The sequence below is a fragment of the Coenobita brevimanus genome, chromosome 54, assembly GCF_032717465.1.
Source record: "Coenobita brevimanus isolate Jiangsu-jjx chromosome 54, ASM3271746v2, whole genome shotgun sequence".
Taxonomy (NCBI): Eukaryota; Metazoa; Arthropoda; class Malacostraca; order Decapoda; family Coenobitidae; genus Coenobita; species Coenobita brevimanus.
Genome location: NC_137007.1, coordinates 30,743,713 through 30,758,712, shown reverse-complemented (window position 1 = coordinate 30,758,712; position 15,000 = coordinate 30,743,713). Strand labels below are relative to the sequence as shown.

Below are 15,000 nucleotides of genomic sequence, written 5' to 3'. Positions count from 1 at the left end.
TTTCCCATCCCTCTCTTATTTCCACCCATCTCCTCTCTCTCTCCATCCTTCTCTTCCTTCCATTCACCTTCTCTCTTTCCTCGTTCCTCTCTTCCTTCCATTCACCTCCTCTCTTTTCCCATCCCGCTCTTCCATCCACTCACCGCCTCTCTTTTTCCACCCCTCTCTTCCTTATACTAACTTCCTCTATTTTTCCCATCTCTCTCTTTCCATCCACTCGCCTCTCCTCTCTTTCTTCCATTCCTCTCCCCTCTCCCCCCCTCACTATCCTGGAACTCCCACCCTCTCCCCTCCTTCATCGACTTTTACGGGTCATGTTCAAGGGGAAAATTTGGACTTAGCAAAAACTGAGTGACCATTTTAATGACCTTCGTGTGGACAGAAAAAATAAATATCAGCCATCTTCTATTTCTTCTTCTTTGAGTTCCTTCCCTCAGTCTATCCTTCCTTCAGTCTTTCTCCCTCAGTCTACCCTTCCTTCACTCTCCCTCCCTCAATCTCCCTCACTCCTCCTCCCACAATCTCCCTCCCTCCCCCTATCCTTCCTTCACTCCTCCCTATCCCCTTAGCTCCAGCCCCTCCTTTCGACCCCCCCCCCCTCTTACCAATCCACACATCCTCCTCACGCAACAAAACACAAACAACATCAACAACAAAAACAATAACATCAAAACAAAACAAGAACAAGAATAAAAGCATCCCTATCCAACCCACACCCACTGCCTCCCTCCATCCTCAAATTCCACTCTCTGTTCCACCTATCCTTCATAGTTCACCCCTCCTCCCTCCTTCTGTCCCTCACCAACCCACACATCCAGACACACACACACACACACACACACACACACACACACACACACACACACACACACACACACACACACACAGCACAACAACAAAACAACCCCAAGCAACAACAACACAACCAATCCCTCAACGTCTGAACCGAATAATATCACGTCAATCTCCACTCTCTCTCTCTCTCTCTCTCTCCCCTGCTTTCTGAGTTGTGGCATTTTATCACAGTATATTATCAAGCAATTTATTCGTACTCACCTGCAGACAGCTTACAGTATTTTTTTTTTTTTTGCTTTTTTTTTATTTTTTTTAACCCTTCCACTACGATGACATTATAATTTTTAATCTTGCATTCTCTACACATTTTTATTCAGTTCAGAAGAAAATGTCCAAACTTGAGAAGTTTTAGATGGACTTTTCTACCTGACATTTTTTCTTGATCTAAAAAAAAAAAAATGTATGAAAATGGCACGAAGAAAATAAGAGTGCCATCCAAATCTAGGGGCTTCCATCTCTCGCCTGAAAAACTGTGGAATTTTTATCACTGTCATTTTCCTCCCACTCACTATACTTCTTTCACTTCGACTTGGCTCAGACTTTCGTCCCTTTGAAGCTAATTTCTCGCAGATCAGAATAAGACAATGCTATGGCCCTACATCCTTTCCACAGAACTTCTTCGTGACTAGCACCATATTCTAGTGTTAATCTATTGCCACAGCTCCACAGTCAAGATGGAAAGAAGTCAGTTTTAGGCCAGATCGAAGTGACTAGAGTATAGCAGGCATTTGGGTTCCACTTTTTCTCCTGTGCACCTTGATAACATTTTAATTCATTTTTAGCCTCCAGACGATTTTATTCAGCATAAGTACGGCCTCTCGTGCTGAAGGGCTTGATGAAGGCTGTATCTAACCCCTCCTGTTCAAAAGTTACTCCTAAGCTGAAGGAAATCGTCTAAAGCTAACAAGAAAAATAAATAAAAGACGTCCAGCCTCAAAGGGTGAACAATTCTCACTTATAAAGATTAGACATTTTTTAATCGCATATTATCATCTTCCTTCACACTCAATTGCTCACTTGCACACACTTTATTTTTTCTTTAATACCTCTCGCTTGCAGAATCGTGGCATTTTATTATTCAAACAGATCTTTCTCGCTTACTCCAAAGAAAAAACAGAGATGATTTTATTTTTATCCTCTCTTTTACACTCCTTGTTGACAAAAATGAAGTATTATTTAGTATCGTATAAATCAAACATTTTCTTTCACACTCACATTTACAGAAACTTGCTGATGATTTACATTTACAATCTCTCTTTTACACATTTCGTTGACGGAATCAGGGCACATTATCACTGTATATATCATCCTTCGTATTATAAACATTTTTGCACATTTTTCCTCCGTACTCACCCACTCAAAGCAGATAAAACTTGGAGAATTTACAGTATTGTTCTCAGATCTCTTATACCTATCTTGCTTAAAAAGAGGCTTATTTGTTATTATAACTGAAGTTTTTTTTTTCTTTTTTATCTCATCTCTGTCTGTCTGTCTGTCTGTCTGTCTCTGACTCTGTCTGTCTGTCTGTCTGTCTGTCTCTGTCTGTCTGTCTGTCTCTCTCTCTCTCTCTCTCTCTCTCTCTCTCTCTCTCTCTCTCTCTCTCTCTCTCTCTCTCACATTCATCCACCATTCCACCCATGCAGCTCATCCGCCCATCCAGTGAACCCTCTCTCTCTCTCTCTCTCTCTGCCCAAACGCAACTGGACACTAATACCCTTTTGATGTCCGAACCATAATACTACGAATTCTGACAACCTCTTCTCCTTAACCTGTCCTACCAGATTTTTTTTTTTTTTTTTTTTTTTTTTTTTGTGCCAAGTCTTGCTATTTTCAGGGGAGTATATTCAGCCTAGGGGAGACTTTTTGATTTGAGGAGAAGAGAGAGAGAGAGAGAGAGAGAGAGAGAGAGAGAGAGAAAGAGAGAGATTTTCTTAACCCCTTCAGTACGAGAGGCTGTTCTTAGCTATAATAGCGTTCAACTGTAACTAGAATATATATATATATATATATATATATCTATATATATATATATATATATATATATATATATATATCTAGATAGAGAGATAGATATACAGTAGATATAGATATATATATGTATGTATGTATAGCAGAGGGGATTTTATTACACCTGACGCTATACTCCTTTCACCCTAATATGGCCTAGGTTTTCGTGTTTTTGTAGTTTATTTCACCTAAGGCAGTGGCAGAAAAAAACGCTACTACGCCTCAGTATCATCACAGCACTTCTTCGTGACTACCACCGTATACTAGTTTCAATCTATTGTTATTCTTCAACACTCAAGATGGAGAGATACCAATTTTAGGCCATGTTAGAGTAAAAAGGGTACAGTGTTCTTTTGATATCTGAACTTGCTGTGAATTTTGATGACCCATTCTGCTTTACCTGTCCAATTTTGATTACCTATTCTGCTTTACCTGTCCAAATTTGGTGACCGATTCTGCTTTACCTGTCCAATTTTGACGACCCATTCTGCTTCACCTGTTCAATTTTGACGACCCATTCTACTCTGCCTGTCCAATTTTGGTGACCTATTCTGCTTTACCTGTTCAATTTTGACGACCTATTCTGCTTTACCTGTCCAATTTTGGTGACCTATTAATGCTTTACCTGCCCAGTTTTGGTGACCTGTTCTGTTTTACCTGTTCTGTTTTTTTGAGACTGTCTTTTATTTCCAAGTCTTCCTGTCTCCTGATAACTATAATAAGTCGAGGAGATATATCTTTTCTCTCTCTTTTCTTTCTTTTATATTTTTCTTACTGAGGAGGTTACAGATCGCCGTCACAACCCCTCAAAAGACAATAGGAATTTCCCAGTCTAAGTACAGCCGTCCAAGGGGTATAAAAAACATGCACAATAAATCGCTAAGGAAGTGGTGTTAGGGAGCCTCCTTACCTCACGAGAATAAGAGCCAAAATTGCCTATAAAGTCCGATATTTAAAAGATATAAGAAGAAAAACAGAGGCTATTAATGGGTAGTTCGGAAAATAAATCGCTAAGGAACGGGTGCATGGGAACCGCCTTACCTGACGTCTATAAAACCCACCTGTTTAGGGAATCAACAACAATCAAGTTACCTGGAATCCGGCCTCATTAACTTTGATCTCAAGACGTGTAAAAGATGTCAACAATTTTTAAGACCTCTCACAGAAGTAGGTAATATTGATCATGAAGTCTGGAATCCGCCCTCATTAACTCAGAAAACCAGGCTTTTATCTATCTATCCATCTATCTGTCTGTCTGTCTGTCTATCTATTTGTCTATCTGTCTACCTATCATCCAAATCTTCCTTCATTAACTTAGAATACCATGCTTGCATCTATATGTCTATCAATCAATCTATTTATATATCTAACTATCCATTTATGTCTATCACTCTACATAAAATGACGTGTACTTACAGAAAGCAAAATAAATCGCTTAGTAATGATGTTAGGGAGCTTCCTTAATCGACTAGAATGTGCAAAAACAGATGTACAAAAACAGGTGTGCAAAAACAGGTGTATAAACAGGTGTGCAAAAACAGGTGTGCAAATACAGGTGTACAAAAACAGGTGTGCAAATACAGGTGTACAAAAACAGGTGTACTTACAGGATGCGCAGGTGTGAAAGGCCAGCCAGGTCAGAGTAGTACACCGCGGTCAGGTCATTTCCCTGCAGGTCACTGGAAGGTACAGAAGATAATATTAAAGGAGATAAAAATATAAAAAAACAAAATATGAGAGTTTACCAAAATTACAAAGAAGAGAAGTTGTATGCAGCCTTGTCACGCTATCTCTCTCTCTCTCTCTCTCTCTCTCACACACACACACACACACACACACACACACACACACAAGACATACACACAATCCCTCACAACCTCCATTTTCTTTGCTCAACACGCCCATTTCCCCAGTATATTTGTCCTCACTCTCTTGTTTACGTCCGTTTTCTTTGCGGCGGTGCGGTTGGTCGTTCGTCAGGGGTGTCTCTTGTAGATGTCACGTGGGGGGAGGAGGAGGAGAGGGTAGCTTATGACATCCCCACCCACCCCAATACGCATATATGATGGGGAGGGGGGAGGCGAGAATGTGTGTGAGGGGAGAGGAAGGGTTAAGGGGAGCGAGGCAAGAGGTGGGAGGATTGGGGAGTGAGGTAGGGGAAAGGGAGAGGGAAGAACGAGGTGGACAGAGGGAAGGATGGTTGGGAAGGAGAGAGGTGGAAGGGAAAACTGGAAAGAGAGGGAAAGAAGGATTGCAGATGGGGAGAGGGAGTTGGAGAGAGGGAAAGAGAGTTTTTCTTAGGATAGAAGGAAGAGACTGATTGTGAGAGAGGGACTTAGACAAAGAGTAATGGAGAAGAGGGGAAAAGGAAAACAGGAAAGAAGGAAAGCATGGTGATAGGGAAAGGAAGATACAGGCCATATATTAGAGGAGATTACGAGAGAGAGAGAGAGAGAGAGAGAGAGAGAGAGAGAGAGAGAGAGAGAGAGACTGTTGTTTGAGTTGTTTCACCTCTCTGATGACAACTAAGCTACGATGAGGGAGAAGATTTAGGAGGGGAGGGGGAGTGGAAGGGAAAGGAGCTGTGGCAAAGGAGGAGGGGAAAGAGCTAAAGCGAGAAGGGGGGGAGGAGTTGTGGAGACTTATAGGAGAGAGGGGAGGGGGGAATCGTGGAGACTAGGAAGAGGAGAAGAGAGAGCAACTGGAGGTAATGTGGGAAGGATGAGAGAGGAGGAAAGAGGAGAGGTGAAGGAGTGAGAGACGGGATGGTAATATCTATTCACACTCCAGGTTCACACACATACACTCACGTACACATAAGCACACACACACACACACACACACACACACACACACACACACACGAGTGAATATTGTCAAAACTGAAAGAAAGACAGACAAGAAAGATTCACATAAACAGAGAAAGAGAGAGAGAGAGAGAGAGAGAGAGAGAGAGAGAGAGAAGAGGTGAGTGCGGGGATACATCAGACAGACAGACAGACATAACCACACCCCCCCCTACCAACATGAAGTGTGTGGGGATGGGGGGTGAGGGGGAGGGGAGCCCCCCCCACACCACACGTTACTTCACTTACCTCATCGCCGGAGAATCTGCCCCCCTCGTGTTGAGTGATGGGGGGAGGGGGAGGGGGTGGGAGGAGGGGAAGGCGGAGGGAAGAGGGAAACGTGAGCGGGAGATGAAGGAAGAGGGAAAAGGTGAAGAATTAGAAGGAAGGGAGTGATGGAGGGAGGAGAAGTGAAGGAGGTAATAAGGAAGGAGAAAGAAAATAAAGGAGGGGAGAGAAGTAAGACGGGGAAGAAAGAATGAAGGAATGAGGTGGACGGTAGGAGAATGAAAGAAAAGGAAGAAGGGAGACAGGAAGGGAAGGAGGGAGAAGGGAGGAGAGGAGAAGGAGGGAAATAAAGAGGGAAAAAGGGAGAAGAAAGGGTGGAATGGGTGGGAAGGAAGTTTTAAGGGAAGAAATGGGAAAAATGGAAGGTAGGAAAGAAGGAGGGAAGGATGAGAGAAGAGGGGAAGTGAAGGAATGTAGGAGGAAAGAAAAGAGGGCAGGAGAGAGAGAGAGAGAGAGAGAGAGAGAGAGAGAGAAACAAGCAGTAAGTGAGCAAGACAGACAAATAGTGAAGGAGTGGGTGAGAAAGTGGGACTGATGATGTGATAAAAAGAGGTTGTGTGAAAGGCAGTGAGTGAGCGAGTGAGTAAGTATGTGTGTGAGTGAGGGAGGGGGTGAGTGAGTGAGTGAGTGAGTGGGTGAGTAAGTGAGTGAGTGAGTGTGGGAGAGAGATTACACACACTTTGGTTCACATAAGCAAACCACATTACCTTGCCATGAGATCAGCCTACACAAGGAAAAGCTGTCGAATATATAATGGATTTGAAGGAGTTAGTGCTTAAGGATTAGAGGATAATTACAGCACTTAACACAGCCACACCTCACACTGCTACACCTCACACTGCCACGCCTCATACTGCCACACCTCATACTGCCACACCTCATTCTGCCACACCTCATACTGCCACACCTCACACTGCTACTTCACACTGCCAAACCTCACACTGCTACACTTCACACTGCCACACCTCACACTGCCACACCTCATACTACAACAACTCACATTGCCACACCTCATACTGCTTCTTCATACTGCCACATCTCACACTGCCACACCTCACACTGTCACACCTCTTACTGCCACACTTCATACTGCCACATTTCATACTGTAACACTTCATACTGCCACACCTCACACTGCCACACCTCTTACTGCCACGCTTCATGTTGCCACATTTCATACTGCAACACATTACACTTCTACACCTCACACTGCCACACCTCACAGCAAGAGGGGATAATGATGAGGGTGAGAAGCAAACAGAAAAAATTATCCAAAGATATTATATATATATATATATATATATATATATATATATATATATATATATATATATATATATATATATATATATATATATATATATATATATACAGTGAGACACCTTAATAAAAACGCAAATGAAGTATAATGACACAGGTTCATTGATGTCAAAGCCGGTCCAGTGAGGTCTATCCGGGTCCATTAGGGTCAGGTTACGTGTATTTAGGAAGCAATTTATGTCAGGTGAGGGCCAATTATGTAACCTCTGTCATGCTTAGTCTAATCAGGCACACTCTGCTCTGTTTATTTATTTATCTGTTAAATTATCTTATTTATTATTCTTTATTACGGTATTATTATTATTTTTACTATGTTATCAATACCATTATCATTATTAGTATCATTATTATTATTATTACTGTTGTTGTTGTTGTTGTTGTTGTAGCAGTAGTAGTTGTTGTTCCCTAGGCAGTCAGGGCGAACAGCCCCGATTCCAAAGGCTACGGCCACACCGAACGCGACGAGCGGGGTAGTAGCGTTAAGCGCTGAGCGGCGAGGTGAGCGTCAACGCGATGCGTGTCCAAATAGGATGCGGCAACCTCGCGGGCGACAGCTAGTCAGAAGCATGCCTATAGTGGAATATCCGCTGGGCAATTCATTATCTACTGAATTATATTTCATAGATTTATGTATTGATAAATAATAAAATTGTCGATGTACATTACATATATGCATATACACATACATATAGTGTATACACTTATCTGTTTATTAGTTTTAAGCCTACGGTGTAACAAAGGGAATAAAGCACTAAATACTAGTATTAATTTTAGACAGTAATGTCAAGGCCGAGACTGGGTCTTCCCACAGAGCTCTCAAGGAGTGTATGTTGTGTTGTTGACGCAGGTGATTCCGTGCAGTGCAGTCTTCCATAATATGCTTAATAGTATGGGGTGCTGTGTTGCATCCTGAGCAGGCGTCAAGAACGGAGTCATCCAGCCTCTTGTGATAACTCAAGAGGGCTGGATAATGTCCACATCTCAGCCTGGCCAGGTGGACCCTGTCCTCACGAGGGAGATAGGATTCAGAAGCGTGGATATCAGGAGGCCGTGCATGCAGCTGTGTGTTGTCCTTAAGTGACCGAAGGGAGCGGCGAGTGATTTGAGTATGGATATGCTTCTGGAAGCTGGTCTGAGGCGGGCGAGGGGGTAGAGATGACAGTATTTGTGTATGATATCGTGTGCTGGGTGTTGTTTTGATGTTCCTTGGTGTGTGGATGTGCTGCCATGTAGTGTAGTGGACGGTGTGGGTTTGTGGGTTTTGTTGTTGCTGCTGCTGCTGTTTTTGTTGTTATTTTTTTTCTTACTTCAGCGCCTTTCAGATCACTTCAAGCCAATCACATATATTCCTGCCAATGCACAATGATTTAGCTATACCATTTCAAGTCAAATATTGGATGTTTGGTGACTGCGTATGCAAAGTTTTAAATAAAGAATGAAGGGTTGGGAGTTTTGTTACATTATAAACTCTACATGAAAAGTACAGGTGATGGGGTGGGGGAATGGGCTAGCATGGTGAGAGAATGTAGGGGAATACACGCTGTGAAGACGAGCAATGTAGATCGAGTAGGAGTAAAGAGAAAGACACACTACAGCGAACATACGAGTCCTGATTCTTTCTGCAGGATATGACTAAGGCAACTTTTCTCAGAGTGCAAGACAAGACGAAAATAAATAAAATAAACTTCAAACCCCCACCCCGTACACCCAAGAGTGAAATGGATGACTGTGCAACGTAAAATCAACTGTCACGGGAATTTCACAGGAAGGACTGACTGGAAACACAGAATGTAAAAGAAGTTCATAATGATGCTGCAGAACTGGTACAGCCTTCGTGATTTCAGCAAGACAAAATAAAGAGAGAGATTTTTGTCTTAATCACGAATATCTTTGGCGTGGAATTAGGAGTTGGAGATTTACCTAAACCACACGACAAGACGATTAATTTCATACGTGTTGACAAGTTTTAAAGATGAAATGTGTTGATTCTTTTGACTCGATTTTACACTGAAGAACAACAAGACCACGTAGACAGTAAGCACGCCTGACTCTCGCTATCTGAACGTGGGGCCTTGAGATACAGAAAAAAATATATATATGATTCCCCGACCACCCAAAACACCTGACAAAAGAAACAAGCCTGCATGAGAGACTTAAAGCATACTTAACAATCGCTAGTCCTCTAATTGCCTTGTTCAACCACGGCGCCCCGGTGTTTTAATAGCCGCATTATCTGTCTGCTCGCTTTACGGCTTGTTTATCTGTTTGTTCCGAGGCACTGAGGGGTTTTTCGTAAAGGTATATTCTCGTGGGAGTGCATGATGGCCGAGACTGATGAACGTTTGCCCTATCGCTTGGCATCTTGTTTAAAAGTATTTTATAGCATGCTTTGTGTCTAATAATTTCTCTTGTTGTGTTTGGGTTGTGTGTCTTTCTCTCTCTCTTGTTTTTCTGTGTTTGTGTGTTTATTTCTGTGTTTTTTCATGTGACTTAATTCTCTTTCTTTCTTTTCTCTTTGTCTCTCTCAGCCTTTTCTTCTGCATGACTTCCTTTCCTTTCATTTCTCTTCATTCCTTTTCTTTTTCTTATTTTCTTTCTTTGCATCACTTATTTTTTCTCCTTTTCTCCTCGTCCTCCCATCTCTCTCTCTCTCTCTCTCTCTCTCTCTCTCTCTCTCTCTCTCGCCTCCCCTCCTGTCCTTACTTTCATATTCAAAGCCTGTCATTCTCTCCCTCTTCCATTCCTATTTGTTATTTCATTCTCTTTTCCATTTTCATTCTCTCTCTCTCTCTCTCTCTCTCTCTCTCTCTAATTATCTCCCTACATTCCTCTCTCTCTATCTCCACTTCTCCCTCGTCTGTTCTTCCTCTTCCTCCTTCTTCCTCCCTGTCTCTTATTTCCTTCCTTCCTTCCTTCATTAATTAATTAATTCATTCATTCACTCCTCCTATGCCCTTTTATCTCTCTCCTGTTTCCTCCTCTCTCCGATCTTCTCTCCTCCGCCACTCTCCCCTCCTCTTCCTACTCTCTCTCTCTCTCTCTCTCTCTCTCTCTCTCTCTCTCTCTCTCTCTCTCTCTCTCTCTCCCTTACACCTCCGGATCCATTTACATAGTGAAATTAGACGAAGATTGATGCATCATAACGAACCCCCAATGCTGTGTGTGTGTGTGTGTGTGTGTGTGTGTGTGTGTGTGTGTGTGTGTGTGTGTGTGTGTGTGTGTGTGTGTGTGTGTGTGTGTGTGTGAGAAGAGGGAGTGTAAGGGGTAAGAGGACAAGCTCACACACACACACACACACACACACACACACAGAGTTACAGAGAGAGAGAGAGAGAGAGGTTACATAGGAATTACAGATAACAAAGGCCTAATGACTCTTAACAAGGCTGTCTGCTGGGTTAAGCTAATGAGGCTAAAGATCTGACCTATCAAGCTAAGGAAAGTATTAAAAAAAATATTCTCACTCATGTACTAAACACTATGGCATCAAAACCGCCAGGAAAAAGGAAGAATATACGCATAAAAACATGAACACACATACATAAATACACACACAAACACACACGCATTGCTAAAACACACATACTACACACGCATCCAAAGATAAATACATACATACACACTAACAGAACTTACACACACACACACACACACACACACACACTGCTAAAACACTGACACTACATATATATACAAATGCATAAACAAACATACACACGTACTAATAAAACGTAAACACACACACACACACACACACACACACACACACACACACACACACACACACACACTGCTAAAACATTCACACTACATATATATACAAATGCATACACAAACATACACACGTACTAATAAAACGTACACACACACACACACGCTGCGTCACATGCCAGAATTAAGATAAGGATTCAACTTAAAATTCTCGACATTAATTCTTTGCGTATAATTCCCTGAGGATTAGGGGGAATGGGGAGTGGGGGGGGCGATGATGGGGAGTGGGGGGGATGACGAGGAGTGGGGAGGATGAGGGGGAGTGGAGGGTAAAGGGGGGGATGTTGGGGAGGAGAGGGAGAATGAAAAAGGTGAGCAAGGGGTGGAATACAGAATTGAGAGAATGAAGTGAGTAGAAAGGGAGGAAGAAGAGTGGAAGATACTGGTGGAAAATGAGGGAAGGAGAGGGAGAAGAGGAGGGGAAAGAGGAATACAGAATTAAAGAATGAAGACAGCAAGACGAGGGCAAGAAGAATGGAAGGTATGGGGAGGAGAAGAAGAAGGAATGCAAAAACAGAGAAGATAAGAGGATAGGAAAAGGGGACATACAAAATGAAGAGAGTAAGAAGAGAGGAAGAAAACTGGAAGACACAGGACTCAGAATGAGGAAGAGGTAAGGCAGACGTGAAGACAGGAGATGGGAGGGGAGAGAAAAAAATAAGAGGAGGAAAATGAGGAAGAAATGGGGAGAGGAAGTGGAAGAAAATGGATAAAAGGGAATGGAAAGAGGATGAAAGCTGGAACGAGGAGGATAAAGGACAGAGAAAATATTAAGATACTGGAAAAAAAGAACAAAGAAAAAAGAGAGAGAAAACGAGGAAGAGAGAAGGAAAAAAGAAGAGAGGATCCCTGAGGAGGTAAGAGGCACGTGAAAGGTTATGAGAGGGGGAAAAGAGGGAAAAAAAAAAAGGAATATTAAAGAGAGGGGAAAAAGAGGGAAAAAAAAAAGGAATATTAAAGAGAGGGGAAAAAGAGGGAAAAAAAAAAGGAATATTAAAGAGAGGGGAAAAAGAGGGGTTCGCTAAAGGAGACCGGAGAGACTTCAAGGAGAGGAAAAAAAGGGTAAAAAGAAAGAGTTAAGGGAAGGGGGAGAGGGGAAGAAGTGGAAGGAGGGAAGACGAAGGGTAGGATAGAGGAAGGGTGGTAGACGGAAGGAAAGAAGGAAGCAAGGAAGGAAGGGGAGGGGGAATACGAGAGGAAGGGTGAGAGAGGGGTAGTAATGGAGACGAAGAAAGTGAGGGGAAAGAAGGGGTGGGAAAGGGGGAAGAGGAAGAAATGTAAGTGGGAGGTGAAGAGGGAAAAGGAAGGGGGGGAAGAGGAAGGTGAAAGAGGGATGAAGGAGAAAGATAGATAAAAAGAGAGAAGGGGAAGAAGGAGCGAAAGAAAGAAGAAAGGGAAGGGACAGAAAGAGAAGAGGAACAAAGAAGAGGGAAGGAAGAAGAATGGGCAGGAGAGGGAGACGAAGAGGATCAATAGGGGAAAAGAAAGGAGAAGGGAAGGAGTGAGAAAAGGTGGATGGAGGAGACAGAGGGAGAGGAAGAGGAGAGCGGGAAAAAGGAAGAGAAGAGAGGAAAGGAAAAGATGAAAGGAAGAGTGAGGTGAGAAGAAGGTGACAGAAGAGGAAAGAGAAGAACAAGGAGGGGGAGAAAAAAAGAGCAATGTAAGGAAGAGGGAATGGGGAGATGAGAGAAGGAAATGTAGGATAAAGGAGGAAGGGAGGGGAAAAAGGGAAGGAGGGAGCGGAGAAGATACAAGGAGTAAGGATGAAGGACGAGAGATGAGGAAACAGCAAGAAAGGAAAATAGAAGGAAAGATAAAGCCTATAGTAAAGGAGGGTAAGAAAAACATAGGATTAGAATTACAGATACAAAGAACGCACAGAATTTATGGACCCTGCTAGGTGGTCCGGCCGTAATAATAATATAAAAGACATTCTCTAATTACCCGTCCCCGCCCCTTCGGCGGGGACGGGTATTGTTTTCACTTGGTTTCTCTGTTTTTCTCTCGGTCTGTCTGTCTGTCTGTCTGTCTGTCTGTCTGTCTGTTAACAACTACGCGAAAACTGCTGGTGTAATTTTGACTAAAATTACAAGGATGATGGCCTATGACCTGATCACCTGATTAAATTTGGGCCAAACTGGGCCAAGGCCCAGGCTGTAGGCCCAAAAAATGAAAAAAACAAATAATAATAATAATAATAATAAATCGATTTTTCGCCATAACTCCTTTCAAATTCGTCACATCGACATGAAACCAAAACCTAAAGGTGCATCTTTCAAATCTGCATCCAGTATCATACCTCACTACATCAGGGGGGTCACCCCCCAGTTAGTGGTACGGGGAGTCAATGTCAGGTGGGTCGACCCTAAAATTTCAAATGGGCATAAAATCGCCAATTTTCACCCGATTTACTCCAAATCTGTTATGTGACATCTTTGACTGGATATCCTGTTGTGCTGATACGTCAGCACTAAAATGACTGCCGAGGACGGGTTTGCTGTGCCTTGGCACCGCTTCTTGTTGCGGGTGTGACGCTTTTAATCTAAGGACGTGTTTTTTATATTTAATTCTTGCTACATGTGGACGACTGTATTCAGTTAAGGGGGGAGATATATATATATATATATTTTTTTTTTTTTTTTTTTTTGAACCTGGGGGACGGGGGTTGTGTGGCCTTCATTAATCCCTTCACCACGAGGCCTGTTTAATAAAGGGAATAATATACTAGACAGGATTAATAAAGACAAATAAATACATAAATAAATAGAAGACGAGTTTGTATGTGTTGCCTGCCTCGACTATCTTTTATTTTACGAGAAGTATTATTGTAAGAGAGAGAGAGAGAGAGAGAGAGAGAGAGAGAGGGAGAGAGAGGTGGGCATCTTTTATTAATTAGCTACCTGGCCCACCTGACGTTATCTCCAGCATCTTACCCACCGGAGGGAGGGATGGAGGGAAGGAGGTAAAACTGGAGGAAAGGAGGGAGGGAAGGCGGTAAAACTGGAGGAAAGAATGGAGGGAAGTGGAGGTAAAAGTGGAGGGAAGGAAGTAACATTGGAGGGATGGGGGAAGTGGAGGCAAAAGTGGAGGGAAGGAGGTAAAACTTAAGGAAGGGAGGAAGAGATGGAGAAAAGAAGGGAGAGGTGGAGAAAACTGGACATCAGGCTAAAGGGACAGGGGGATGGACGTAGGGAAGGAGGTAAAGTTGGAGAGAGAGAGAGAGGGAGAGAAATAAATAAAAGAGCCAGGTAAGAAGGCAGGCTGGAGAGAGGGAAGGAGGGAAGAAGAAAAGGAGGGGGAGGGAGGGAGGGAGGAAGGGATAAAGGGAATTTTATATGAAGGGAGAAAAATATGTGTGGAAAAGGATGGAGGGACATTAACAACTCTCTCTCTCTCTCTCTCTCTCTCTCTCTCTCTCTCTCTCTCTCTCTCTCTCTCTCTCTCTCTCTCTCTCTCTAACTTATGCAATCTTAAAGAAGCGCTTGTGCGTGATTGATGATTTCACTCCTTTGAATTAAACACGTAAATTATATATTCTTATTATAGGGTGGGACGAACCTAACACATTTTCCTAAGCGACTTATTACGTCTATTACCCCTTACTCTCCTCCCCTGCGTAACACCAATCCATCTAACATTTCCATACTCTGAATACACAACGTACAAAAGGATACGAACTAGCCGTATCCAAAAATAAATCACTAAGGAAGAGGTGTTAGGGTGCTTTTGTAAACGACGATAATACGAGCCTTTGTGTCTTCCGGGGACGGCTCAGTCTGCTGGTGTGGGCGTGGTTGTGACAGGGAGAACGAAATATACAAATGATGCACGATAGTCACTGATAACGCTGACTGCACCATCCCTCTTTGGCCTTGAACTAGTGCTTACCATCTCAAAATTCTTAGCTTTTATC

The 15,000-nt window shown here is 42.8% G+C and overlaps 1 protein-coding gene across 1 annotated transcript in view; it reads right to left on the bottom strand.

Moving 5' to 3' along the window:
* The window catches only part of LOC145401022 (protein slit-like), a 435,058-nt gene that overhangs the window by 145,224 nt on the left and 274,834 nt on the right, over nt 1–15,000 (bottom strand). The window contains exon 2 of the mRNA XM_080273394.1: nt 4,470–4,541. Within this exon, the coding sequence (XP_080129520.1) occupies nt 4,470–4,541 (72 nt within the window). The remainder of the gene's footprint in view (nt 1–4,469; nt 4,542–15,000) is intronic.